Below are 26,749 nucleotides of genomic sequence, written 5' to 3'. Positions count from 1 at the left end.
CAGAGGATTTGCCCATTAAGTGACAGAATAGCGTATTAAGGCTCCCGCTAATGTTGTGATCTTTTTTTTCTTGATTTTCTAATACTTTATATATTCTGACACACTTAGATACCTGTGCACAAAAGGTTTCATGTTTGTCATAACGGTACCTTTTATCACTACAACAGGATCTTGTTTTGAAAATTTCAAAGTAGAAAGAAAAATCAAAAACACAGTTAACTGGAACTCCTACTGCAAAGTCCTCGGTGACCTGATTCTTTGGAATCCAGAATACAGAAAGATTTACCAAAATGACAGATTCGAGGGTTTTTTTTTTTTAACATTTTATGTATTCATGAGAAACAGAGAGGCAGAGACACGGGCAGAGGGAGAAGCAGGCTCCCTGTGGGGAGTCCCATGTGGGACTCGATCCCAAGACCCCAGGGATCGTGACCTGAGCCAAAGGCAGACGCTCAACCACTGAGCCACCCAGGTGTTAACAAGGGACAGTTTTGACTCTACCGAAGGCCCCAAATTTTCTTCTCTAGAACATTCCTTGCCATCTCATTTAAAGTATCCAAAACACTTATTTAAAAGTCTGTTACTCTGAAATACTTTACTTGTATTAATTACCATTTCATAGAAATATTTTCTGGGGTGGAATGAAGGAAGCAGAGGGAGGCAGGTCCACAAAAAAAAAAATATATATGCAGAACATGGATATGGTTAGTGACCACCACAACCAGTGTTCAGGATTTCAGTATATTTCTCCACTTTTAAGAATTTAAATACTAGTATCTGCCATTATTCAGTAATGGTCTTTATGATTTTGTATCATGACATATGCGGAGTCCTACATGAAACACTGGAGCTCTATGAAGTGCCCTGACCGTATTTCTTGCCTTTGTATTGTTATATACTTTAAAAATGCCCCTTTCCTTAGTCATTTCTAGGGTCGAGCTGTTTTCCTGACGCTGACCATATCTAGATCTGTCCCAGAACCAGCTTGGACCCCATCTACTTTTAGAACCTCCTGTCGCCAACTTTCACCTGTGGGCTAGGTAGAGAGTCCAAAAGGGGGTATGATAGTGAGCAGGGAAGAAGGGATGGGGTTCCAGGCTTAGTCCCCAGCTTGCCTGTCTCCACCTATCCCCAAAGCCAAATTCCTTGCTCCTCCGCCTTCCTCTGTCAGAGAAATCCTTCTGTCAAATAAAACGGATCCCTCTCCCATCCACCCAGCCTTCTTTCCCCATCAGTCCACTCTTTAACCAAACAACCCTGATGTCACCGTGTCAAAGCTAGAACTGCCGTTTTGCTCTGCTGCTACAACCAATAGCTATAGTAGAGTTGAAAATTAAGTATCTAGGGTCAATTAAAATTGAACTCTCGTGCTCCCTTCAAACCGAGAAGAAATTATTGCCCAATCCAGTCCAGACATGCACTGAAGTGGCCAAGGATGTATGTGTCGCTGTTGTTACTGTCCGGAGTGTACTAATGGAAACGAAGAGAATGTCATCTGCTGCTATTTTGATTATTGTACTTTTTACTCTAGAAAGACAGGGTTGATACGGGGAAAATAAAGCGATTCAGACTAAGATGGGTTTACTCAAGCACCTAAAAGATCTAGAAGAAATTTCCTATTTGGTTACGGCCTACCTCCAAATAAAGTATAGCCCCAAAAAGCAAATAGTTGTCACACAACCAACTAAACATAAAATTATTTGAAAACCATGACCAGGGGGCACCTGGGTGGCTCAGGGGTTGAGCGTCTGCCTTCGGCTCAGGATGTGATCCCGGAGACCTGGGATCCCAGAGTCATCGGGCTCCCCATGGGGAGGAGAGCCTGCTTCCCCCTCTGCCTGTGTCTCTGCCTCTCTCTCTCTGGGTGTCTCATGAATAAATAAATAAAATCTTTAAAAAATGACCAAGAGGAATGATCCTCTATAAAGAAACTGCTCAGATATACCGTGCATCCTTCTTGTTTCACGTGGCTCTAGCTACAGCCGACAAGCCATCAGACAAGAGAGAAGGAACAAACAAAAATAAATTCTACAGTTGAATTTTTTTAAAAATTTTTTATGATAGAGAGAGAGAGAGAGGCGCAGAGACACAGGCAGAGGGAGAAGCAGGCTCCATGCACTGGGAGCCCGACATGGGATTTGATCCCGGGTCTCCAGGATCGCGCCCTGGGCCAAAGACAGGCGCCAAACCGCTGCGCCACCCAGGGATCCCCTCTACAGTTGAATTCTAAGGCACAATCCACACCTAAGTTTTCACTCACACACAGAATCCTGGGCCATGTGCCACTAGTAACAAGAAAAGCAGCTCTGTGCTCATTAACCAAGTTCAAACACTTCAAGTCTCACTTTCCTCCCACAACGGGTCACATAAGCAGTACTTGCCCTGGATATAGAAGAGTATTACTATGTGGAGAATATGCTTAATTAGCAGGCACACTGATTCTGTGATGCCGATCGTAGGGTTAAAATTCCAAAACAGGGGCAGCCCACGTGGCCCAGCGGTTTAGCACCTGCCTTCGGCCCAGGGTGTGACCCTGGAGACCCGGGATCGAGTCCCATGTCGGGCTCCCTGCATGGGTCCTGCCGCTCCTCTGCCTCGGTCTCTGCCCCCCCCCTCCGTGTCTCATGGGTAAATACATAAAATACCCAAAAAATGAAAAACCTGAACTATTATAACCTTTGTTAGCCAGGAGCCTTATAAAAGTCAGTCCCTGTCAAAAACTGGGCTCGTAATGATGCAAGATTCAAGGCGCTGTGAGCAAGAGGTATCAAACCCCCTTTCTCCTTCGAGGTTGGGGAACTGACCCTGAATTAGCCTTCTAGCTTGGTTGCCCTGGGAATCTGATGAAAGCGGACCATCAGCTGTGGACCAGGTACAAGGCCCTGGGTGGCACCTGGTGTCTGAGCTGAGAGCCGAGAGGGCTGCGAGTGTCCGTAAATAAGTCTACCTCCTGTTCCTGGTCCTGTCCCAGGCCAGGGTGGGGATGCCATGCACAGGGGGCTGTTCTAAGAGGGAGTGGTCCCTCTGGCTTCTAATCCTCGGTGGCTCCTGTCCCCACCCGTCTGTGGAGTCTATGCGGACTGCCGCAAGAATTCCCACAGAAGAACCGTACCTAAAGCCACGGTCAGGCATGGGGTCTTACGTCCTTCAGGGTAAACTGGGGTCGGACATCGCCTATCTGGGGCTTGGGAGTTTTAATCTATAGCTGAGCCCAACACCAGTTATGACAGGTGTCGCACACGCACTCAGCCAGTGTCTGTAGAAACAACGCAATCCCATGTTCGCACTGAATAGGCACACGTAACACTATCAAAAGGGTACAGGATTAAAACCGACCAACACAAACCGTTAAGAAATGACTCAAGAAAAAAAAAAAAAGAAATGACTCAAGACCTTAAAGGTATCACGGAGGTTTAGAACAGAGAATAGCAGAGAAAGGAGAGGATTATTCATTAAGGGATTGAAGTTCAGTTAACATTTCTGCCAAACTTAGCTATTAGTTCTTGCTAGAGAAAGGAGCGAGGCATCACGGTACTGAGGGCAGGAAATTCACACGGGAACTGGATCTGGGTCTCGTTCCGGCTATGTGGCCGGATAAGGTCCTTCTGGCTGCAGCCACCAACATCCATATGGCAGAGCAGGGCAGGGGCGGGGGTGGGGTGAGATGACGATGGTGCTTTCCATCACCCTCTCCTGACACTACTGACAAAACTACAGAAATAAAAACGCTATAAACCGTGCTCCTTAGTTCCATTTTTGGTGAGTCTCAGGAAAAATCTTAAATACATCCAAAAGCCTCACGTAAAAATGTTAATTACAGATTTGTTACTTATAATGCAGAAAAAGTGTAAAACGACCCAAATGTCTCAATGTGTACGTTTACTCCAGTTCACCCATTAGAATGCTAGTACGAAACCAGTAAATCGATGTCAACAAAGTAGCGCTACAGAATAATGCAGGTTGCATGTCAAGTGAAAAAAGTAGGATACAAATCATAAGAACAAAATCATTTGAATCCTGTTTTACAAACCTCTGCATAATAAAGGAATGGAACACACAGAAATGTTAAGAGGACTGCAAGTGGAAATTGCCTTTTTTTCTATTTTCTACATTTTCCCAAATGAGCATCTGAATGCCATTCCTGACATATACTAGGTATTTATATACATTTATTAAATTACCTTGATTTTGCTCTTTAATTGATACTATCTCTAAAAAGCTGTGTTCCTTCATATTCAGTTCAATTTTCATGGAATTAAATTGAGTAAATCATTCATGTCCTAATATTAAGAAGGACATTTGTGCCAATATATTTAGCATAACAAGGTTTGGGCAAAAGTAGCACTTATAACATCTCAACATGTGTACGAACCTCAAATACTAGAATATGGGAATTCTGAAGTATGAAAGAAAAGTGACTCAAGGAACTTTGGTTTCTTTCAAATTTAACTCAATTGCTTGCTGATGTGTATTCCTTCCAAAGAGAATCTGCATCGTTCCTATAAACATAACCTCTTGGGACATGCTAGTTATACTCAAAGTAAATGAACTTTACAAATATGTGAAAAGACACGTTAACTTTAGGAAGAATAATGTTTAAAAAAAGGTGCCATGCCACAGTTTTAACTTCAATGTTTTAATATCATGAAATACAAGTACAAAACATTGTACAAGTATATGTTGTACTACACAGAGATGGAATAATACATTTGTGTTTTTATCAGACTATCACCCAGTGCTAGCCACTGTCCCAATGGCTTTCCACAGGGATTTTTCTACTCTTTGTATGAGATTTTATCATAAATAAAAAAGCTCACAAATCTTTCAACCACTGCAGATTTAAATTTATCTTAATATTCTTGTCCAGCTGCTTTGGAGACCGTTAAGAAATACAGAATTGCCTTAGCCGAGAGTTTTGAGTGGCTAAAAAATTTTGTTATTTCATGTTGGCCCAGATCTCCTTTACACTGGCATTGCAAAGACACTGTGCACTTCTATGGGGTTTAAAAAAAAGTGTTGTCTCAAAAGACAGCCCTCTTATGTTTGGGAAGGCAAATTACCATTTCTTGAAAAGTACAGACTATTGTAATAGTTATTGGCTAAGTAGTAATTCATGAAAATCCATTTATATAACACAAATAATAGCAAGAGAGAGCCATAAAGCCCCACATATACTAAAGAAAACAAGTTTGGAAATATTTAAACTAACTATTTTTCCTACCTCTATACTGGTTTAGCCACATCAAGTGAGAGTAAGTATCAGCCAATAAAGAAAAGTATTCAGCATTCCGCTTCCATAGCATACCTCAGCCATCTCGGCTAAGACTTTTTTATTACAAACCAAAAAAAAGATAAAAGTTGCATTTACTTTGCTGAAAATAAAAATAAAATAAAATAATGATTTCATAAAATATCTGAAACTAACTTTGTTTCTATAATAAAATGGTGGCTATCTTTTTTGAAGTTTTAATTACCATTCTTGCCATTAAAAAAAAATCTATCAAAGTCATGTGAACCTTTAAGGATAAACTTTGGGGTACTTAAAATAACATGTTTGGAAAACTGAACCACATTTTTAATTGCCAGCATTATGCTTTGTTCTTGGTAGAATCATCTTTGTTTCTTCTTTTTACATCCCAGTTATAAACCCTGGCCATATCTGCAAGAATTGTCAAAGAAAATGCAAATGCAAATCTAAAGATAACACACCAAGGACTAGGTTAGGTATTCACTCACAGACTGAATCAAAGAGAGAAATCGTGCATGCGAAATAATGGGAACAACTAGTGTTGTGAGCCATCTTGCTATGGTATCATTGAAGAAAATACTGGAACTAAATTCCACCAATACAAAGTCAAAGTCTCAAATCAGTAGTTGTTTAGGATACGTAGTCAACTGTAGCATTATATTTGAGAAAATAGGTGCTTGACATGGTCTGAAAGACAAGCCCTCATTGATGAAATTTTAAAGACTATTCAAACTATATCCTTACAGGCAATAATTAAATTAGTACAACTATCGATAATTTCATCTCTTACCCTCCCTTTGGTTTAATAGGACATTCACTCAACTTATTTTCCTTCCCACAAGCACCATCCTGTGTAGGCCCTCGCACATCAATCATTTCTTTCATGGACTGGGCCTTTCGTGTTGCATCCAGAAGTCATCACCATACTCAGTCATCTAGATCTTCTCCAGTGCTATCTCCTAGAAGGTTGTTTTTTTTTTCTCATCTAGAAGTTGAATAGCTTTTTCCCCCGCCTCTGGATGAAGTGTCCACATTATGCATCCCACACCAGTCCCTGCTCTAGGCCTCTAACAGGCCTGCCTTCCCTCACCCAAGCACTCAATGCATGCTGCATGCTACGTGCTGTGGAGAAAAGAGCACATACAGCTCCTACACTTGAAGTACTCCCATCTGGCGTTGAAAACAAAGTACTACATGCAAAGTGCTAGGTAAGCACAGAAAAACAATAAAATACCCTGAGGATTTGAAAATGTTCAGAAATGATCTGATGCTTTAGCTGAAATATGAAGGGAAAAAAAGGAGTAACCCACATAAGTCAGGGGAAATCATTCCAGGTAGGAAGAACAAAGTGGAAATATAAAGGGTATGGCACAGGTGGGGGGGAGGTGAGGAGAACTGATTGGGGCTATTTGGAACCCAGGGTGCACTGAGGGAAGGCTAGGGCAGGAAGAGGTCAGTGGCATGAAGTAAGACTGTCCTGGGAACACCTCACAGGTGCCTTGGTGACCATGTGGGGCCAATGCCTGTTACAGGCACCAGGAGAGGTAGGTCAGAGAGGAAAGGCAAAGAGCTGGGTTTCAACATACCTGGCCCCTCCTTGACCAGAATACCTACCCCCACTTCTCTCTGCTGATCCAAATCCTATACTGCCTTTAAAAACAGCCTAAGTGCTAACTCTCAAAGCCTTCTTTGAACTAATTCCAATTTATCTCTTTCCCTAACTTTAAATTGCCTTGGCATTGCCTTCCTGAAACAAACTTACTTATATTTGACTATCAAATAATCATTTAGCTGTTTTACCTGTGCAGTCCTAATACAGCAAGACTTTGCCACTTTTCTTTTTTGCACTGACTCCCTCACCATCCTGTGCCCCATACAACTTACAGTTGCAGCAACATAGGAGACCCTTAATAAACGCTTGTGGATTAAGCTATTTAACTAGCTATGAAGGTGTCTCGAGAAAACTGAAAAAAAATGGTTATGCACTGATTTGAATTTGCTATTTCCAAACCTTCATAATTCAAATTCAAAGTAATCAATCTACAAACTTAGTGAAGTATTAGTTCCAAATATGCTAATTATCATTCTCATAAAATCTGCAAGTTCAAATCAGCCTAAGAGTAAGGTTATTCTTCTCATCAAAATAATGCAAGTAAGAATGTCGAAAACATCTTTCTCCTTTCCGTCCTTTGCTTTTAGTTAAAGAAAGGATACTGACTTCAGTGGTAGTAAATTGGTCTCGAAGAAAGTCAAGATCTTCCTCAAGAGAATCAAGATTCTTTGTGGCAGTTGATAGATTCTTTTCCAACAATGCCTGAGCTTCATCAATATCATATTCAAGCATTACATTAGCCTGAAGAAAGAAAGTCATGACAGTTATTCAACATTTCCATAGTGCTTCACAGGTTAGAGCAGGGGTTGGCAAACTACAGCCCTTAGGCCAAACACAGCCAGCTGCCTTTTCTTAGAAGTTGTACTGGAACCCAGATATTCTCCATTCACTTATGCTTTCATACCTCAGCAACAGAGCTGAGTAGTTGTGACAGAGACCGTGTCCTCTGCAAAACCAAAATATTTATTCTCTGACCTTTTACACAGACTTTACTGATCCCTGGGTTAAAGAATACATTTACATGTATTTACATGTATTGTTTACTCCTCGTAACAACCCTGGTCAATCAAGTTCTTATTTTTTCCTCTTTACTGCTAAGAAAATGTGGGCTCAAAGAGGTTAGGTTGCCTACACTAGCACAGATATCAAGTAAACAGGAGAATTAAGAGAAGAACCAATATTTAGACACCAAATCCCATCTTTCTACAACCTCCATGATGACACTAAATAGTCTTACAATAGTTTTTTTTTAAGATTTACTTATTTGACAGAGAGAGAGAGAAAGAACAAGCAGGGGGAGTGACAGAGGGAGAAGCAGGCTCCCTCAGGGAGCCTGATGAGGGGCTCCATCCCAGGACGTGATCATGACCTGAGGCGAAGGCAGATGCTCAACTAACTGAGCCACCCAGGTGCCCCTAAATAGTATTACATTTGAATCAATTTAAATACTTGTTTCTGAGCTTAAGTTACAGGGATTTGAAAATTTGCAAATTATATATATATAATGGCTAGCTCTTACTGTCTCCTTCCTACCGCCAACAGATGCTAGGGATGAAGCCTGAAGCTCTGGTGTTACTGCCTACACAGAGATGCATGCATTCTGGAAGCGGGGAACAAACCTTTCCTAGCTCTAAACTCCTCGTGTTTCCTGACTTACCACTGGGAATTTCCTGAACCACTTCCTTCATCTGACTGATGAAGAATTTAAAAATTACTCAAGGGATTATTGTAGGGATTAAATGAGACAGACAACATGAAAGCGTCTGGCACAAGAAGGTGCTACATACTTACTGACTGAATAACCCAATCCATTACAATTAGAAAACTGTATAAAAATTGAGACAGGACAAGAAAATATTCAAAGGCAAGTACATGTCTCTTCAATCCCAAACCCTATTCCTGAGTCAACTGCCATTGTTTCTTATTACTATTTCTTTTTCAAAAAATTTGTATACTTTGGTTACTTTTAACAAAAAAATAGAATAAATTTAAAAACACTTCATTTGTGACAGAAAAACATAGATGATTCATTCAGGAAGTACTGTGTGCCAAGTATTTCTTCTTTGTTGATTCATTCCTCAGTCTTATCAGCCTCTCTATTTGATGGTCTAACAGGCATCTCAAGACTGACACACCCAAAACACACTGCAAGTCACCCTGCAAAGGACCCTATTGGTCCCCTACCTGCGACACGAGTTACAAATATTTTCCCTGTTCATTGTTTGTCTTCTGACTTTGCTTATAGTTTCTGAGTTTTGTGGCCTAAACAAACCATCCTTATCTCAGGGTTATAAAATAAGTTATCTATCACTTGGTGTCAGTATCTCATGCAAGTATGTAATACATTTAGGAACATTCTCTTATGCGGTATGAAGTGGATTCCAGGTGTAATTCTTATCAGACAGCTCCTTGTTGTCCTAGTCTGGTTTATGGAATCATCTTATCCCCACCTGCTAATGGAATGTGGGCTGAGGGAAAGAGAATTCGAGGAAGATGACCCGATGACCCCTCGGATAGACCACCAGGTAGATAGCAATTTCATTTACAAAACTAAAGCTAAGCAAGTATGGGAAATATGGTCATAGAATGGAATGTACAAACCCTGAAAATATTACAACCAACAAAAATCAGGAGGGGGAACTAAGGAATAGAGAGTGAGTTTCCAGGTATTAATCTGCCCATCTAGGGATGCCTGGGTGGCTCAGCGGCTTGGCGCCGCCTTCAGCCCAGGGTGTGATCCTGGAGACCCAGGATCCAGTCCCACATCGGGCTCCCTGCATGGAGCCTGCTTCTCCCTGTGCCTGTGTCTCTGCCTCTCTCTCTGTCTCCATTAAAAATAAATAAATAAATAAATAAATAAATAAATAAATAAATAAATAAAATAATAAAATAATAAAATAATAAAATAAAATAAATAAAATATAAAATAAAATAAAATAAAATAAATCTGCCCATCTTACACAGCATTAGAGTAGCTCTCAAGGGTGATTCTACAATATAACAGCAAGGGGGAAATCTTTCCAGTGAGGAGAGGTGGGAGCTGTACACTTAGCTTGCTACTTTGCACGGGAACTTGCCTGGGGTAACAAGACTAATGGGCAGCGAGCTGGATAGTAAGGAATGGCGTGGCTGATTGGTGAGAGGATTGAGAGGAGTAAGATAGGAAAAAAAATCAGAGACAAGGTCTACACATCATCTAAAATTGAAATACATGGTTTTAAATTTTTTTAAATTTATTTATTTATGATAGTCACAGAGAGAGAGAGAGGAAGAGACATAGGCAGAGGGAGAAGCAGGCTCCATGCACCAGGAGCCCGATATGGGATTTGATCCCGGGTCTCCAGGATCGCGCCCTGGGCCAAAGGCAGGTGCCAAACCCCTGCGCCACCCAGGGATCCCGAAATATATGGTTTTAAAAATGGCCTTTAATCTCAAGAATTTTTTAAAATATTTTATTTATGTATTCATGAGAGACACACACACACAGACAGAGAGAGAGAGGCAGAGACACAGGCAGAGGGAAAAGCAGGCTCCCTTTGGGGAGCCCAATGCAGGACTCGATCCCAGGACTCCAGGATCATGCCCTGGGGTGAAGGCAGCACTAAACTGCCGAGCCACCCAGCCTGCCCTAATCTCAAGGTTTTTATAATAATCTTTTCCCCCTAAAGTTGTGAGAAATCTTCCCAGAACTAATAAACCCTCACGGGGAAGAAATATTTATCCGAGGTTCAGCAGTCCTTTCTATTTTATTTCCACTGCTCTTCCTTGTGTGACATTTAAGAGATAAAGCATTAGCAGAGGGATCCCTGGGTGGCGCAGCGGTTTAGCGCCCGTCTTTGGCCCAGGGCGCGATCCTAGAGACCCGGGATCGAATCCCACGTCGGGCTCCCGGTGCATGGAGCCTGCTTCTCCCTCTGCCTGTGTCTCTGCCTCTCTCTCTCTCTCTCTCTCTCTGTGACTATCATAAATAAATAAAAATTTAAAAAAAAGCATTAGCAGAAGGGGAAGAGGGCTTTAGTTAGTTTTATATTGACTGGGAGAGACAAGTCCCTTCTGTAGCTCATCACACTTGTCATTCCAGTCCGTTTCCATTACAGACCCCTTGAACTCTACCCCTTTGTTCCCTCCACAGTCAAAGGGAGATAAGCACTTTACCCAGGTCTAATAGTATTGTTGTGGTGGGAAAACCACAGTGGTTTACAAATGTCAGCCAAGGAATCTGTGGCTATTTCAGTTACTTACCCCCAACCACAGACACACTTTATCAGTAGGAGGAACTGAAGCTTTGCAATACAGGTTATCTGCCAGTAAGAATCTGGTCTCCAGTGAACCAGTGGACTCCTTCAAAAAAAAATGACAGTACTGTAAATAGGTCAGTTTAATAACAAGGTTATAAAGGAGAGACCGCAGAGCTGAACCTAAATCATTTAAAAGAGTACCACCCAGCCAACTGGGTGTAGTGGTAAAATAAGGCTGGAGCCAGATGGCTGGGCATGGGGGGCATGGATTCTGGCTCAGCTACTTACTACCTGTGTAAATTTGACATTTCATTTGACCTCTCTGTGTTTCAGGTTCCCAATCTGTAAAATTGGGATAACAGTCTTTACACCTCTGAAGGCTGTGGCAAACAGCCTTTACACAAACATAAACACACATACACACAAAACAGTGCTATCACAGAATAAGTGCTATGCAACAGTTAGCAATTATTGGTGCACTGGGGTGGCTTAGTCATTTAAGCATCTGACTCTTGATTTCAGCTCAGGTCATGATCTCAGGGTTATGAGATCGAGCCCCATGTCAGCTCTATGCTCAGAGTAGCACCTACTCGAGATTCTCTCTTTCCCTCTGCCCTTCCCCTCCTCCAATCTACTTATACTCTTTCATTCCCTCTCCTTCTCTCTCAAAAAAGTTAGTAATTATTACTTTATCAGTTTTTCATGCTCAACCAACGCTTCCTGAAGTCTCATAAACTTCACCACATAAAATAATGTACTGGAAATAGTGTTATTCCAGTAGTCAAGTAATAAATCATACACACATCTTTTTTAAGAGGATTTTATTTTTTTTGAGAGAGAAAAAGAGAGTGTGCACGAGCTGGGAGTGAAGGGAGGAGAGGCAGAAGGAGAAGCAGACTCCCCACTGAGGAGGGAGCCCAATGAGGGCTCATCCCAGGACTCTGGGATCATGACCTGAGCTGAAGGAAGATGCTTAACTCATTGAGCCACCCAGTCACCCCTACGTAATCTTTTAAGTACAATACGCTTATAAAATTTAATCCTTAGAGCTTGCTTTTATTTAATGAGTACTGGATTAAGACTCTGAAGATTCTCTAATCCAGTTCTGCCAGTAAACTAGCTATGTGACTCTGGTCAAGCATAACCTCTCACTAACGTTTTCCTCAACTGTAAAATGAGAGCCCAAAACACAATTTCTAAGATTCTTTGCAGATCTGTAAGTTTTAGATCTTAAATCCTTATTCTTAGGGAGAACAATAACAACAATAAAAACCCTTGAGGGCTGCTACCTCAAAATAAGACATTTTCTTTTTGTACCTAAAATAACTTCCAATTGCATTTAACTTTTAACTTTTACAAATACTCCATATAAGTAAAATAATCCAAGAAATGTAGGCCCTAAAATTAAAGCTGACTTGGGAAAAAAGCCACAAAGCCACATTTATCACAGAAGCACACTATGACATCAGTACATATACACAAGAAACAAGAACGCAGACTTGATATTCTAACACATTCAAATACCAGTGACCAAAGAGTCAAAGATGAGCCTCTGCTGAAGAATTCTGGTTCACTCATATTTAGAAACAAAAATGTACTTACTTTCTTCTTCTGCATGTATTTTAGAATTTCTAAAGTCTGCTTAATTTCAGGAATCTGACCTTTTAGCCTGTGAATAATAAAAAAGTTGACTTAGTATTTTGCAGGCAAGAAAAACACCAGGACACAGTCTTACTGCCTTTGCATTTTCTAATGATTATCTTTTTGAGGACAATTAAAATCATCCATATCCACAATATCCAACACCACAATGAACCCTCAGGTAAACTATGGACTTCAGTTAATAATAATATATTGATATTGACTCATCATTTATTAATTTTTTAAGTAGATCTACACCCCATGTGGAGGTCAAACTCATGACCCCAAGAACAGATCACATGCTCCAACGACTGAGCCAGCCAGGAGCCCCTTGACTCATCACCTGGAATCAATGTCCTACTCTGGTGGAGGCTGCTGATAATGAGAAGCTCTGCATGTGTGAGGAGGCATTGAATATATGGGAAATCTCTGTACCTTCTGTTCTACTATGCTATGGACATAAAAGTACTCTAACAAGTAAAATTCATTAAAATTATTTCCAAAAAACTGCTAGCAACTGATCCCAAAGTGTTATTTACCTCATTGACAAGAAAATAAGAGATAAAAATATGCTGAAAACATTGAAAGTTACTTAGAAGAAAGAATGAGACATTTTTTTATTTCGTTGGCACTGAGGTTTAGCTCTTTTTCCTGGTCGTTAGGAGCTGCCCACGGTTGTAATGTGTTTTGCATGGAAAAATGTGCCAAACTAGTTCTAGGGTGCTGTCAAATCACAACGGAATTTGTAACAAGACAAACTAAGAATACAAAAACAAAGCTGTGGTTCTATCAGAATACAATTAACTAAATTTCAGGATGAGAAATTGGATGTAAACAAAATTTAAATGTGATAATGAAAATGCACTTTTTATAGAGGTGCTGAATCACTGTATTGTACACCTGAAACTAGTATGACACTTGGTTGACTATACTGGAATTTAAAACCTGATAAATTAAAAACAAAGATAATATCCTTATTGCATCATATAAAGGAAGTTACACCATGTGTGAAGGACACTAGTAGCACAAACTTTATTATACCCTGTGCTACTGGCCTGCAAGAAGTATGTTAGATGAGCCTGCTACTTAAAAAAAATACTATCACTACCTGGAAATATAATCTAGAGACACACACACTTACCACTCATTTTTTTTTACTTAGTTTGAAAGCTAATGCTCTGTGAACTCTTTACAAATTTAAAATGGATAATGTAGATCTTTCAACTCTGCTTAATTGTGTATTATGTGTTGATACAGGTAAATGCTAAAAAGATATATTTATTGTAAATTACCTGATATGCCTACAACATAAGAATGTTCAGATAAAGGTTTTTAGTCATGCCAATTTCTATATTTTTCTAGAGATAAATATTACATGTAGCATATAAATTATGAAGCATATTGATAAATCAAGCAGCAGCAACCCCAGTCAACTCAGGAAAAACACCAAGGTCACTGAGCATGTCGAAGCAAGACACCCCTCCCTACTCTGCTCCATCCCAAAAGATAGCAGCTCTCCCGTGTGGCTATAGCCCCCTTTTTTCTTTTTCCAACAATTTCATCACATTTATGTATATCCCCAAACAACATATTCTTTGCTGGCTTCTTGGCTTAATACAAACAATCTAGTGTTATATGCATTCTTCTTGGATTTTCTTTAACTCAATTAGGTTCCTAAAACTTCTTAATTCATTTTCACTGCTAACATTCAATTATGAAGATAGCACAACTTCTTAATCTGCTCTCCTGCCAATGGACACTTGGGCCCATCCTAGATCTTTGTTATTATATGAGCAATGGAAATCTCTAGGTTCTAGGAGTGGGTAGGAGAGTGAGGAAGGGAGACCGCAGCTTACTTACAAGGGAAGTGGACCAAATCTTCAAATGGGGAGTCTTGTGAAAGGAAAACTTTCTAGTTGCTTTTCGTCCCTCTAAAAAGCCCTGGGTGAAATCACCTTACCGACTCCCTCATGCTACAGGGTAGAAACATAGTAGAATTCGCCAGAAGTAGAGAGGTCAGGCTGAGGAGCTAAGAACACAAATACTGGTCCCGAGGAGCCCCCCTCCCACCACTCCCAGCCCCCCTCCACCACTGATGACAGTGAAGATGGGCAAGAGCAGAGGAGTAAAAAGAATCCTCAGAGGCCAAGTCACCTGGCTGGGGAGAATAACGTCTGTCCAATGGTGGTGCCATTGTAACACCAGCAGCGTTCTTCCTATCCCTACTCACCAGAAGGGGCTTAAATCACTCCCCCACCCCACCCACACACACAATACTGGCCAAAGAAACTGATACCCTGAGGGAACATGAGCTATGGGGAAAAGATATGATGATCTGATAAACACAACTACAATAAAATACAGACAATAAACTCAGTAACGTCTATCAGGTGGAACAAAATGAAATACTAGAAAATAAGATTATACAGTAATGCCTCAGAGAGAAAAGAAAGGATATTGATAATATGAAGGAACAAGTAGCTAGCTATAAGAATCAAAACTACTAGATACAAAAACGTAATGGTTGAAATAAAGAACTTATGGACATCCATCTAATTGCCAAAAGACAAATTACCAAAGTCAGTAGAAAACAGGAAATGTAATGAAGAGAAATGGAAGGCAGAATTAGGAGCATCAATATCTATATTAACAGGAATCCCAGGAGACAAGAAGAAAAATTACCAGAAAAACCCACAAAAAAATGATAATCATAAAATTTCCAATTAAAAGACATACAATTCAGGTGTTGAGATTACCACAAGAGAATTACAAAATACTAAAGAACTTGTATACAGCTGAAGGTAAAGTGAAAGGCAAATGATAGGCTTCAAGGAAAAATTTATAGCATATGTAAAAGAAAAAGGTTACTAAGCAGAGCCATCTGCTGCAAAACAACTCAATCATGCACAAAAATAGTTTTTGCTGCAAAGCTGATATCACAAAGGTAAGGGAAAGTTCCAGAAAAAATCTAAGAGTAAAAAAACTGAAAAAGGCTTTTAGTCAAGCATTGAGAACTAGAGAAAAGCAAGCATCATGAGTCAGGTGCTGCTACCAGCTGCCGACCCAAGCCTGGGGCCCTGCCCTGCAGCTCAGTGGCGGAAGCTCACGTATTAAGTGCCAGGGCAGGAACAGGCTCGTATAGAATCACCACTCCTGGCAAAAGCAAAATCCTCTATGGATAAAGGCAAACCACACAGCTATCCATAGTTACAGGAAGCTGACATATAGTTAGTTAAGAAAGGAGAAAAATATCCCACACATAGACAAATTAATTACATATACCATACATAAAAATGAATTTCTGAATTAAGAAGTTAAAGGTGAGGGGCACCTGGGTGGCTTAGTCAGTTAAGCACCTAACTCTTGATTTCAGCTCAGGTCATGACCTCAGGGTCATGAGACTGAGCCCCACATCGGGAGCCTGCTTAAGATTCTCTCTCCCCCCGTACCCACCCAACAAAAACAAATAAAAACTAAGTTACACGTGAAAAGCAAAATCGTAAAACTTTTAGAAGAAAACACAAAAATTTGTCTTTTTGAACATGAAATATAGGCTAGGATTCCTTAAATGAGACACAAAAAGCTATTAGGGGAAATTTTCACCAAAAACATTTAAATTAAGAACTAATCATCAAAAGAAGCCATAAGGAAAGAAAAAACATAAATTATAAAAGGAGGAAAAATTTCTCACCCATAAACTTAAAAGGATTACTATCCAATATACGATGGACTTCTAACGGGCAGCCTCGGTGGCTCAGCGGCTCAGCGGTTTAGCGCTGCCTTCAGCCCAGGGTGTGGTCCTGGAGACCCTGGATCGAGTCCCACATCAGGCACCCTGCATGGAGCCTGCTTCTCCCTCTGCCTCTGCCTGTGTCTCTGCCTCTCTCTCTGTGTGTCTTTCATGAATAAATAAAATCTTTAAAAAAAATTGAGGTTTAACAATGTGGGGGCTGGCAATCCCCAATAAACTCAAAAATCAAAAACAAATAAATTATAAATAAATAAATAAATAAATAAATAAATAAACTCAAAAATCCATGTGTAACTTTGATTCCCCAAAAACTTGAGTACTAATAGTCTACTGTTAACTGGAAGCCTTACCAATAACATAAACAGTTGATAACCATGTATTTTATATGTTATATGTATTATATTATATGTAATATATGACATATTACATACATACACAAAATATGTGTGTATTACATACATAAAATACATAATGTATATTATACATTACACTGTATTGTACTGTAATCTTACAATACCTAACACTTTCTTAATGTTTTCTAGTATCGCAAGGCTACGTTTTTTTTCAAACTGTCATAAATCTTCCAAAATTATATAGAGAAAAAAATCCAGGTATAAGTGTACCCATGTTCAAACCCGTGTTTGAACAATCGATGCTATTTGAGCGTCAATGTATGAAGAACTCCTACAAATAAAAGAACCAACCCACTACTGGAACGGGAAAACCTCTTCAAAAAGCTTTCCATATTCGCGTTCTCCAATTCTATCATTCCTTTTGAAGTCACTGGACTAACAGTGTTCCCATCCATAACACCAATAACTTCCACTTCTTCTCCATCTTAGATGATGGTAACTCTTCCTTCAAGTTGCTCAGACCTGGAAGCACCCTCCATGCGTCCCTTCCACACCTCACCTCTCGTCCACCAGATCATGCTAGCACCAACTTCAAAATAAATTCAGAATACGCTTCTTCCCCACCACCTCCATCACCTTCCCTAGATTAGTGAAAGGGCCTACTAACTGAGCTCCACGCTTCTGCCCTTCTCAGGAATATTACCAGCCCAGCAACTCGAGGGAGTTGTACCTTAACAGGGGAAAATCAGATTACACCACTCCTTTGCTCAAAACCCTCAGCGGCTGCTGCCTCCAATATTTCACATCCTCTTACTCCATTTATTTCCACAGCATTTATCACTTTCTAACCAGTCTATAATCTAGTTGTTTTCTGGCCAGAATGTCAGCTCCACAAGGACTGACATATCCTAAGTACTTAAGATGATGGCAAGCACATATCAGGTACACAATAAATATTAATCCTATTGAATTGTGTGTTTACTATCTAGACTCCACTAGACTGCAACCTTTCCAAGGGCAGGGACTGTTTTGTTCACTGATATACCTCAAGTGCACTCACTAGGAAGGCTGTAGGTACAAACTGTGAGGGTTTTTATTCCTCACATTCAGGCCTAGAGCCTATATAAACTTGGATGAGCACCCTACTATATACCCCAGGACTAGAGGTATAATTATGATACACAAATTTCCTCCTCTCTCCCAGGGTTGGTCCTGAGGCACATTTTCTTCTCTATCTATAACCTTCCTGTGGGTGATCTGAAAACTTGACTTTATTCTTTTTAAAATGAAAATAAGCTTTTCTGGACAGCCCGGGTGGCTCAGCAGTTTAGTGCCGCCTTCAGCCCAGGGTGTGATCCTGGAGACCCGGGATCAAGTCCCATGTCAGGCTCCCTGCATGTGTCTGACTCTCTCTCTCTCTGGGTCTCTCATGAATAAATAAATAAAATCTTTAAAAAAAAGCTTTTCTTACAAAAGTAGTAGGTAAATATTGTAGAAACCTAATAATACAGATAACCAGATTTTTAAAAATACCATATTCCCACCACCCAAAGATTACCACTGTTGATACACCATCAGTGTACCTTCTTCCAGATATTTTTGTACAGATATACTTTTTCCAAAATGAAAACATATCATTCATAGTCTTTTCTATCATGCTCTTTTCTGTTTAACACTCTATGTCAATGACTTTTCATCTAATACCCAGGCCTTAGTCAAATTTCCGTTACCAAATCAAATGAGAAAACATATCTAAATACAAACATTTGTACTTTTACATGAATGGCACATTATGCCCAGATGCTCCTTTCTTGCTTTAGTCTGCCTCCGATCTCATAACCAGCCTTCAAAATTCTACACAGCCCAGAAGCTTCCCCCGAACCTCCTTCTCACCCTCAAGATCACACCTTTCCCTGTGCTAACTCATTACTTTGTACTAAAGTATCTCAACTGCTATACTTTATGTGCTTATTTTATTGACATATCTATCATGCCTAGACGGGCGTCCCTGTTGAGAGCAGACACTGAACTTTATTTCACCCAAAACAGTATCTGGCACCTAATTAGAATTCCAGAAATATTTAACTGACAGAAGAATGCTGGGAAATGTGCATAGCAGATATTCACAAGTATTTATTGTAGTGAACTGACTTTGTAAGCTACTATAAAAATACAGAGAAATAAACAACTGAGAACAAGGATCCATTTGTCCTATGCCTATTATTTGTGAAATCTAGGGAGAGCCAGAACCTCTATGGGTCTCTCATCTCAGTGACAAAATAAGAAGGATAAACTAGAAATCTAAGATGTTATGACCCTACATGTTTTGGAATAAGGTCTTCGATATTCATTCTATTACATTTTCAAAACCATCTTTAGACTAATAATACCAAGCATTGGCAAGCATGCGGACCAATGGAACAAATGGAACTCCATACACTGCTGGTGGGAATGAAATATGGTAAAGCCACCTTGGAGGACTTTTGGCAGTTCCTCATAACACTGAACGTTACACTTGCCATACAAGTCAGCAATTCTACCCCGAGGTAATTACCCAGGAGAAATGAAAACACATACCCACACAAAGAGTTCAAACCAAATGGGGAAACAACCCAAATGTCCACTGACAGGCAAACAGATAAAAATAGATTAAAATCGTGGACATACACATACAATGGAGCAAGGTTCAGCACTAAAAAGAAACTAATTTACTGATATACACAAAACCATGGAGGACTCTCAAAAGCATCATACTAAGTGTAAGAAGCCTGATATAAAACAGTAGTTACTATGTGCTTTCACTTACATGAAGCTCAAGAACAGATAAATCTATGGTAAAGACAATCAGAACAGTGGTTGTCTCTGGGAGTGGGCAGTGTTGGCCAAAAAGGGGCAGTAGGGAACTTCCTACAGTAATAGGAGTGTTCTACATATTAATCGGGACAATGGTTATAGAAGTGAATATATCTGTAAAAATTCATCAAATTGGACATTTTATTAAATGTAAAATATGTCTTGATTTTTAAAGCTTAAGCCATACAAGATTAACAACAAAAAACAATTCATAAATTTTTACATTTACCTCCTTTTCTTTTGAGCAAGGTTGAGTTCCATAAACTTATACTTCTGGTACTGTTCATCCAGCTTCTTCAGCACTGTATCTGCAGTCTCATTCCCAGGCTGTTTCATGAAGGAATCTACATCTTCCTTTAAGATCAAAAAATAACACATGCAAGTTAGACTTTTTTAAAAAAAGATTTTTTTTTTTTAGAGAAAGAGAACGTGCAAGTGCAGGGAGAGGGAGACAGAGAATCTCAAGCAGTCCACACTGAGCATGGGGCCCAACACAAGGCTCAATTTCACAACCCCAAGACCATGACCTGAGCCCACATCAAGAGTCAGATGCTTAACTGACTAAGCTGCCCAGGTGCTCCCAAATTTTCAAATTCATACCTCTAATGTGATTTTTGACTGCTTCACCTTTATCTTTAAAACATTAAAGAAAAAAAAAAAACCTTGTGTTTGTTTCCAAAGGCTTGTTTTTAACTATAATGTAGTTATAAAAACTTCAAGATCATTTCAAACAACGCACATACATTATGTAGCTAATTTATTCTTCCTCCACCTTTCTCTTTTTATATAATTTATATATAAGGAAAGAAAGATGACCTTACTTGCTTTATACACCCCCAGGTTGCCCCGGTAGTAAATATGAAAATTACCAACAATCAAACACATTGCCTGGTCATGTAGCCTAGCCACAAAACAACTCAACAGATGTATGCCAAAATCATCAAGTAAAATTTTGAACTCAAGTTCTGCCATAGAAATCAGGCTGAATATGGTATTAGGTTCCCAAGGCAAGCCACAAATACCTCAAGTATCAACTATTGGAAATAAAGTAAACCTAAAAAGCAAACAGAACAATCTTTTGTAAAAAGAATAATTAGGCAAAAAAAAGTAGTTAAACTGAGTAGCATTTTTAAAAATGTATACTACATGTTGGTCCTTGAAGAAAAGCTAATCACATAAGGATCAGGAACTAGATGAAAATATATGGAAACTTTAAGGGAATCCTATTGGACTTTTCCAGGCTTTTAAAGAACTTTATTCCTTCATTTTAAGTTAAATTCAAGTACCCACAGTTTCTGAGATATCTATATCATTATTCTTATCCATATTTACCAGCTATAAGGGACTATTTTAGCCTAAACAAGACAAGAAGGAGAAACAACAGCGAGGGAGTGTGAACTATGAAGCCATCAAGCTAGAGACACAGTAAAAGAAACAAAAGGTGAGGCTGGGCGCAGTGGCTGAAGTCTGCATGTAAAATCAAGATATCATCTTCCTAGAAGGGTCACTGCAGGAAAGAGATGGAAGTCAAAGTTTCTAGCCCAGGGTAAATGTTGCTAGGAGGTTAGAGTCCAGCCAGGAGAATTACCTATAGCAGCACAGGATTGTGGCTGCGAAACAGGGCCTGCCTGGTTTGAACCCTGGCTTCACCACATACTAGATGTGTTCACTCTGGAGAAGTTACTGAACCTGTCTCTTTGCCTCCAGTTTCTCACCACCCAGGTGCGCCGATAAAGATAAAATCTAAAAAATATTAAAACATAACTGGGGGGACGCCTGGGTGGTTCAGCGTGGAGCCTGCTTCTCCCTCCGCCTGGGTCTCTGCCTCTCTTTCTCTTTGTCTCTCATGAATAAATAAATTAAATCTTTAAAAAAAACATAACTAGGGGGAGGCCTGGGTGGCACAGGTGGTTGTGCATCCGACTCTTGGTTTTGGCTCAGGTCATGAGATCAAGTCCTGCATCGGGCTCCACTCTCAGCAGAGTCCGAGGCAGACTCTCTCTCCCTCTCCTTCTGCCCCTCGTACTCGTGCTCTTTTTCAAATAAATAAATAAATCTTAAAAAAGAATAACTGAGAAAAAGAAACTCAAGCTCATTCTTTGAAAAGACCATCACCACCAACAAAATAAATCTTTTGCAACCCTGTTTGTGGATAAAAGATCAATAACAAAGATATAGGAATTTAAGAAAAAGAAAGTGCACATAACTACTTATCATGTGGCAATGGAATTGAAAAAAATAAAAATAAAGTGATAACCTGCACAGATAGAAAATTATTAAAGCTGACTTCAAAATAGTTGAAGCTTGATTTGACTCATTTTCATAAAAGAGCCTGAAGACATGATTAAAAATATTGCAAATGTCACTTGGAGCAAATGGACTGATAAATGAATCTTATATCTAAATTTAAACAATAGGTAATTCTAATGTTATTTGAGCTATAAAAGAAAAAGATGGAGCATTCACCTATTCATTTGAAAAAACCACTAAAATTGTATTTATTTATTTTTAAATATCTTTTTTTTATTCATGAGAGATACTGAGAGAGAGGCAGAGACACAGGCAGAGGGAGCAGCAGGCCCCCTGCGGGGAGCCCCACGTGGGACTCGATCCCAGGACCCCGGGATCACGCCCTTGGCCAGAGGCAGACACTCAACCACTGAGCCACCCACGTGCCACTATCACTACAATTTTAATACCGAAATCTAATCATAGTAAAAAATAAAGCCACAGATCAATCTCACATAATAAAGGCACACAGAGGACTGGTCTACCAGCTGCGCCATCGCAGGTGGTAGGAAGGCATATGCATACAGTGCTTCAAGAAATATCAGCACACAGAACGCAGCAATAATCAAATCATAGGAACATTAGATCGTACTACAAGGGTGTAAGGGCACTATTCAACCGCAAGAAATCTGTCAATCATCATATTAAATCATCCATCTGTATAAAATTCAGATCGTAAAAGATGCTGAAGTAATCTGTAATAAAAAGTTTTACGGCAGGGCGCCTGGGTGGCTCAGTCAGTTAAGTAGCTAACTCTGGATTTCTGTTCAGGTCATCTCGGGTCATGGGATAGAGCCCCAAGTCAGGCTCCCCGCTCCACAGGGGGTCCGCACGGTTCTCTTTCTCACTCTCTCTGCCCCTCCAGCTCTCTCTCTCTCACACACACACACACACACACACACACTCTCTCTCTCTCTCTCTCTCTCTCTCTCTAAAATAAATACATCTCTTTAAAAAGTTTTATGGCTAATTCGAATAGAAGTAACAAAGGCCATTCATCAAAAACAAACAGCAAACATTATTCTGAATAACAAAATATTAAGATTTCAGGTAAATCAGAGAGTAGAGAGGAATGCTTGCTTTCATTACTAATATTTAACATTTTCTTGCATTTTGTAATGAATTCAATAAGCTAAAGAACAATAGGCTATTAACAGCAGAAAAGAGCTATATTCTGTCTCATTTTAGGTAAGATTCAATATTCATATAGATTCTATTGTAAAATAACTAGAATTAATAGCAGAATTTTTAATAACATTTTACTTATTTACTCATGAGAGACAGAGAGAGGCAGAGACCCAGGCAGAGGGAGAAGCAGGCTCCATGCAGGGAGCCCGACTGGGGACTCGATCCCAGGACCCTGGGGTCACGCCCTGAGCCAAGGGCAGAGACTCAAGTACTGAGCCACCCGGACGTTCCAATGAGGTCTGACTTTTAACCAGTAAAGTATATGACCTCCTATCATCACAGGAATTAATATATATCAAGTATCTACTTGTTATACTGAAAGCACATATTGCTTCTCTTAGCAATTCCTTAAATACTGTCATCCTTTTTCCATGAAAATAACAGAGGCTCAAAGTGGCAAAACAACATGCCCAAGACCAAGCAGCGATCGGGAAGTAGAGGCAGGATTCAAACCCTGGTCTGTTTAGAAGCCAAAGTTCTTTCTCCAATACCATGTTATTCACATTACATAACGTTTGGCTTGCTAAGACATCATACCGTGTTGGTAGAAATTTTAATGTCTAGAAAAATAACCCACAGCTATTTTAGAGGGAAAGGCATTTTAAGATAAGACTTTATAAAACCTCAGATACAGTGTATGCTCCTGAATTAGATTTTTGAAGCCATCTGTAGCCGAGGACCCAGAACATACTATTTACAGCACTCTAGAAATTGGATTCAACATCTAGTCATGAGCTTTTACTACGTGTCCCGTGTCGCCCGAGGACCAGGAGAAGCAGCCCTGAGCCAACATGAGTACCTCGCTTTCCTCCCACTCGCAGAACACGTAAGTAGGGGCTCTGATATTCCACGGACTGCTCCAGTTCGAATCCCTGGAGAACCTGCTTACACACTCCATGACTTGGGACCGAGTGAGTCGAGTCCCTCCGCTTCATCACCCATAATACCCATCTCGCCGCTTTTCGTAAAAGCATTAAGAAAGTGCCGGCACTCAGCAAAATTTTTCTCATTACCATTAGCTGGGAAATGAATGCAAACAAATAAATGGCACAGCTCACGGAGGAAACAAAATTACAAAGGAAAAGAACCACAAAACTGAATCGGCAAAGGCACACGTGCAAAGCAGACTGTAGATGCAAGTGGTCTAAATAAAGAATAAAAGAAATGGATATCTTGAACGTCGGAACGTATCACCGACCAAAAAGTGCAGACAAGGCAATACATAGGTACAAGCCAAAGGTCGAGAAAATTCCGTTAAGACTGTATAGTGGAGGTCAGTCAGAACCGAGTGAGGAAAGACAGATGCTGCTGCCCTGAAGGCCAGTCGGGTTTTCCTTCCTTCTTCAAACAGCTGTGAAACACTCTTTCTAGAACAGCCTAAAGGAAAGACACTGTCTAGGTCGCCTGGCTGCGTCTCTGTGCCCCCGCTCCCAAGCGCACACCAAGCGCTCCGCACGGTTCCAACGATGCGCGCTAAGCGAACCTGACCACACCGCGCCGCCTTACAGCGACAGCCCGCCGGCCGCCGGATGAACTCGATTCCCAGCAGGACACGCGAGGCCTTCACGCGTGACCCCGTCCTCCCTTCGCCGGTCCCCCTTGCAGCCCCGCAGCGGACTGGTTGGGATTCCGCGTCTGCACACCTGAGCGCCACCCCTGCGTCCTCACCGCACCCTAAGCCCCGGGCAACCGCCGGGCACTCCTGCATCCCGGCTCAAGTCCCTCCCGGGCTTCTCGCCGCCCCCCGCTCTGCCTTCCCAAGCAGCGGAGGCCGAAACCCGCCGTCCGGGGGGCGGCCCGTCAGAGCGGCGCGCTGCACCATCCTCCCTCCCGCGTCCAAGACCCCACCTCCTCCCCCAGTGGCCGAGGCCGGGATGGAGGCCGGGAAGGAAGGGGGAGCCCGCGGCCTAGCGTCAAGACGCCGAGGACCAGCGTGCCTCTTACCACAAACACGGCCTCCGGAATCCCCAGGTGAAGCCGCCGCCCATTCCCCGTGGCCACTTCTCCCAAGCCACAACCGTCCTTAGCGGTCGCCATCTTGGAGAAGCGAGCGCACGCCTAATGGCCTTGGAGCCGCCGCCACTGCTGGCCCCTGATTGGCTCGCTGGAAGCCGCCGGCCCGCCCCCGCGCCTGCGCGATCGGCGCGTTCACAGGCGCGCCGGAAGTAGCCGCCCCTTCTGGCTGCGACAAGTCGCCAGCCTTTGGGCGCTGATTGGCTGCGCACGATGAGTGACGAGCCAGAAAGCGCCGCGGGAAGACGCTGGCTGTGCGGGAAGAACCAATGCGGCCTCCAGGGAGGAGGGGTGTTCCAGGATCGGTGGCTCCGAGGGCGGGCTCGCGGACCCTGGGAAGAGACCTGAGCACCACCCCGGAACCGGCAGCGCCTTCCAGAATGACCCCAGAAGCGACCCCAGCCCCAAGCGGCTACTAGTGAGTCTGCGACCTAGAGGACAAGGCGGAGCCGTGGTCTTGGTGCCTTTCTGGTCCCACCATCCCGACGAGCATCCCGGCCGTCGGAGGGTCCGTTTCGGAGTGGAGCCACTGGCCCGATTTTAATACCCCGCCCACTGCACCAGCCTTTCCCGAAAGCCACCCTTGATCAGCATGTTGCCACCCCAATTCAGACGTCTCACGACTCTATTCTACATAGAGGAGCCTAACGACCCTTGTGAGGCTTCCAGCCCGACGGACGGCCCCAACAGCCCGCCACCACGACCCTTTGAAAGCAAGTGCGCTACACACACCTGCGTACTTAGACTCTGGTCTCTTTTCCAACAACTAACCACCCCGTTCCTCTCGCCTCTGCTTGCGCTCAGGGCTTCGCTGTGAAGCGCTGCTGCATCCGCTCGCACAAACCCTACCCAGGCAGCCCGATTATGAATAAAGGATGTTAGTTCCCTTACTCAGTGGGGATACGTATGTAGTAATAATCGTTATTGACATGTCTTAAAAGCCACCTATGTGCCAGCCACTGAGTCATGCTATTTAATCCCCGCAAGCTCTGGCTGACAGGGACTATTATCACCCATAGTTTACACACAACTAAAGAATCTTTTTTTTTTTTTTTACAACTAAAGAATCTTAAAAATGAGCCATTTGTGTGGTGCCGGGGTGGCTCAGTCGTTAACCGTGAGACTTGATTTCACCTCAGGTCGTGATTTCAGGGTGATGGGAAGGAGCCTCCCCACAGGCTCCACGGTGGGCTCAGAGCTGGGCTGCAGCCGGCCTGACATTCTGTCTCCCTCTCCCTCTGACCCTCCACCCTCTAAAAAAATGAACCATTTGTAAGATAATAGGATTAATGTCGTAAGAGTCACATATTGGGTAGCAAGGGAGCACCAAATGATTTTACTTTCATTATCTTGTTCCACCCAACATCCTTCCAGACTGGTCCTTATGAATACATATATAAAGTGACCTTGTTGTACTATCAGAAAAGGGCCAAAGGCCTATCAAGGCCAAAGAAATGGACCTATATGCATTAAGACCCTAGACTAGGGAACAAAGAACCCAAAGTTCACCCAGCTGTAACTCAAGGAGAGGTCAGGCCTCGGAAGCTAGAACTCCATGACTTA

At 41.6% G+C, this 26,749-nt stretch overlaps 1 protein-coding gene across 1 annotated transcript; it reads right to left on the bottom strand.

Moving 5' to 3' along the window:
• Positions 1-4,620: 4,620 nt before the first annotated feature.
• Positions 4,621-25,270, bottom strand: VBP1 (VHL binding protein 1). Its single transcript, XM_055338684.1, has 6 exons — positions 25,118-25,270; positions 19,926-20,050; positions 12,701-12,767; positions 11,103-11,201; positions 7,463-7,601; positions 4,621-5,659 (listed from the first exon to the last, which is right to left on the bottom strand). The coding sequence occupies exons 1-6, from the start codon at positions 25,208-25,210 to the stop codon at positions 5,589-5,591; spliced, it is 594 nt and encodes a 197-aa protein (XP_055194659.1). The 5' UTR covers positions 25,211-25,270; the 3' UTR covers positions 4,621-5,588.
• Between the last annotated feature and the right edge of the window lie 1,479 nt (positions 25,271-26,749).

Source organism: Nyctereutes procyonoides, unplaced genomic scaffold (assembly GCF_905146905.1).
Source record: "Nyctereutes procyonoides isolate TBG_1078 unplaced genomic scaffold, NYPRO_anot_genome, whole genome shotgun sequence".
Taxonomy (NCBI): domain Eukaryota; kingdom Metazoa; phylum Chordata; class Mammalia; order Carnivora; family Canidae; genus Nyctereutes; species Nyctereutes procyonoides.
The sequence above is the reverse complement of the archived record's forward strand: the minus strand, read 5'-3'. Positions and strand labels throughout refer to the sequence as shown.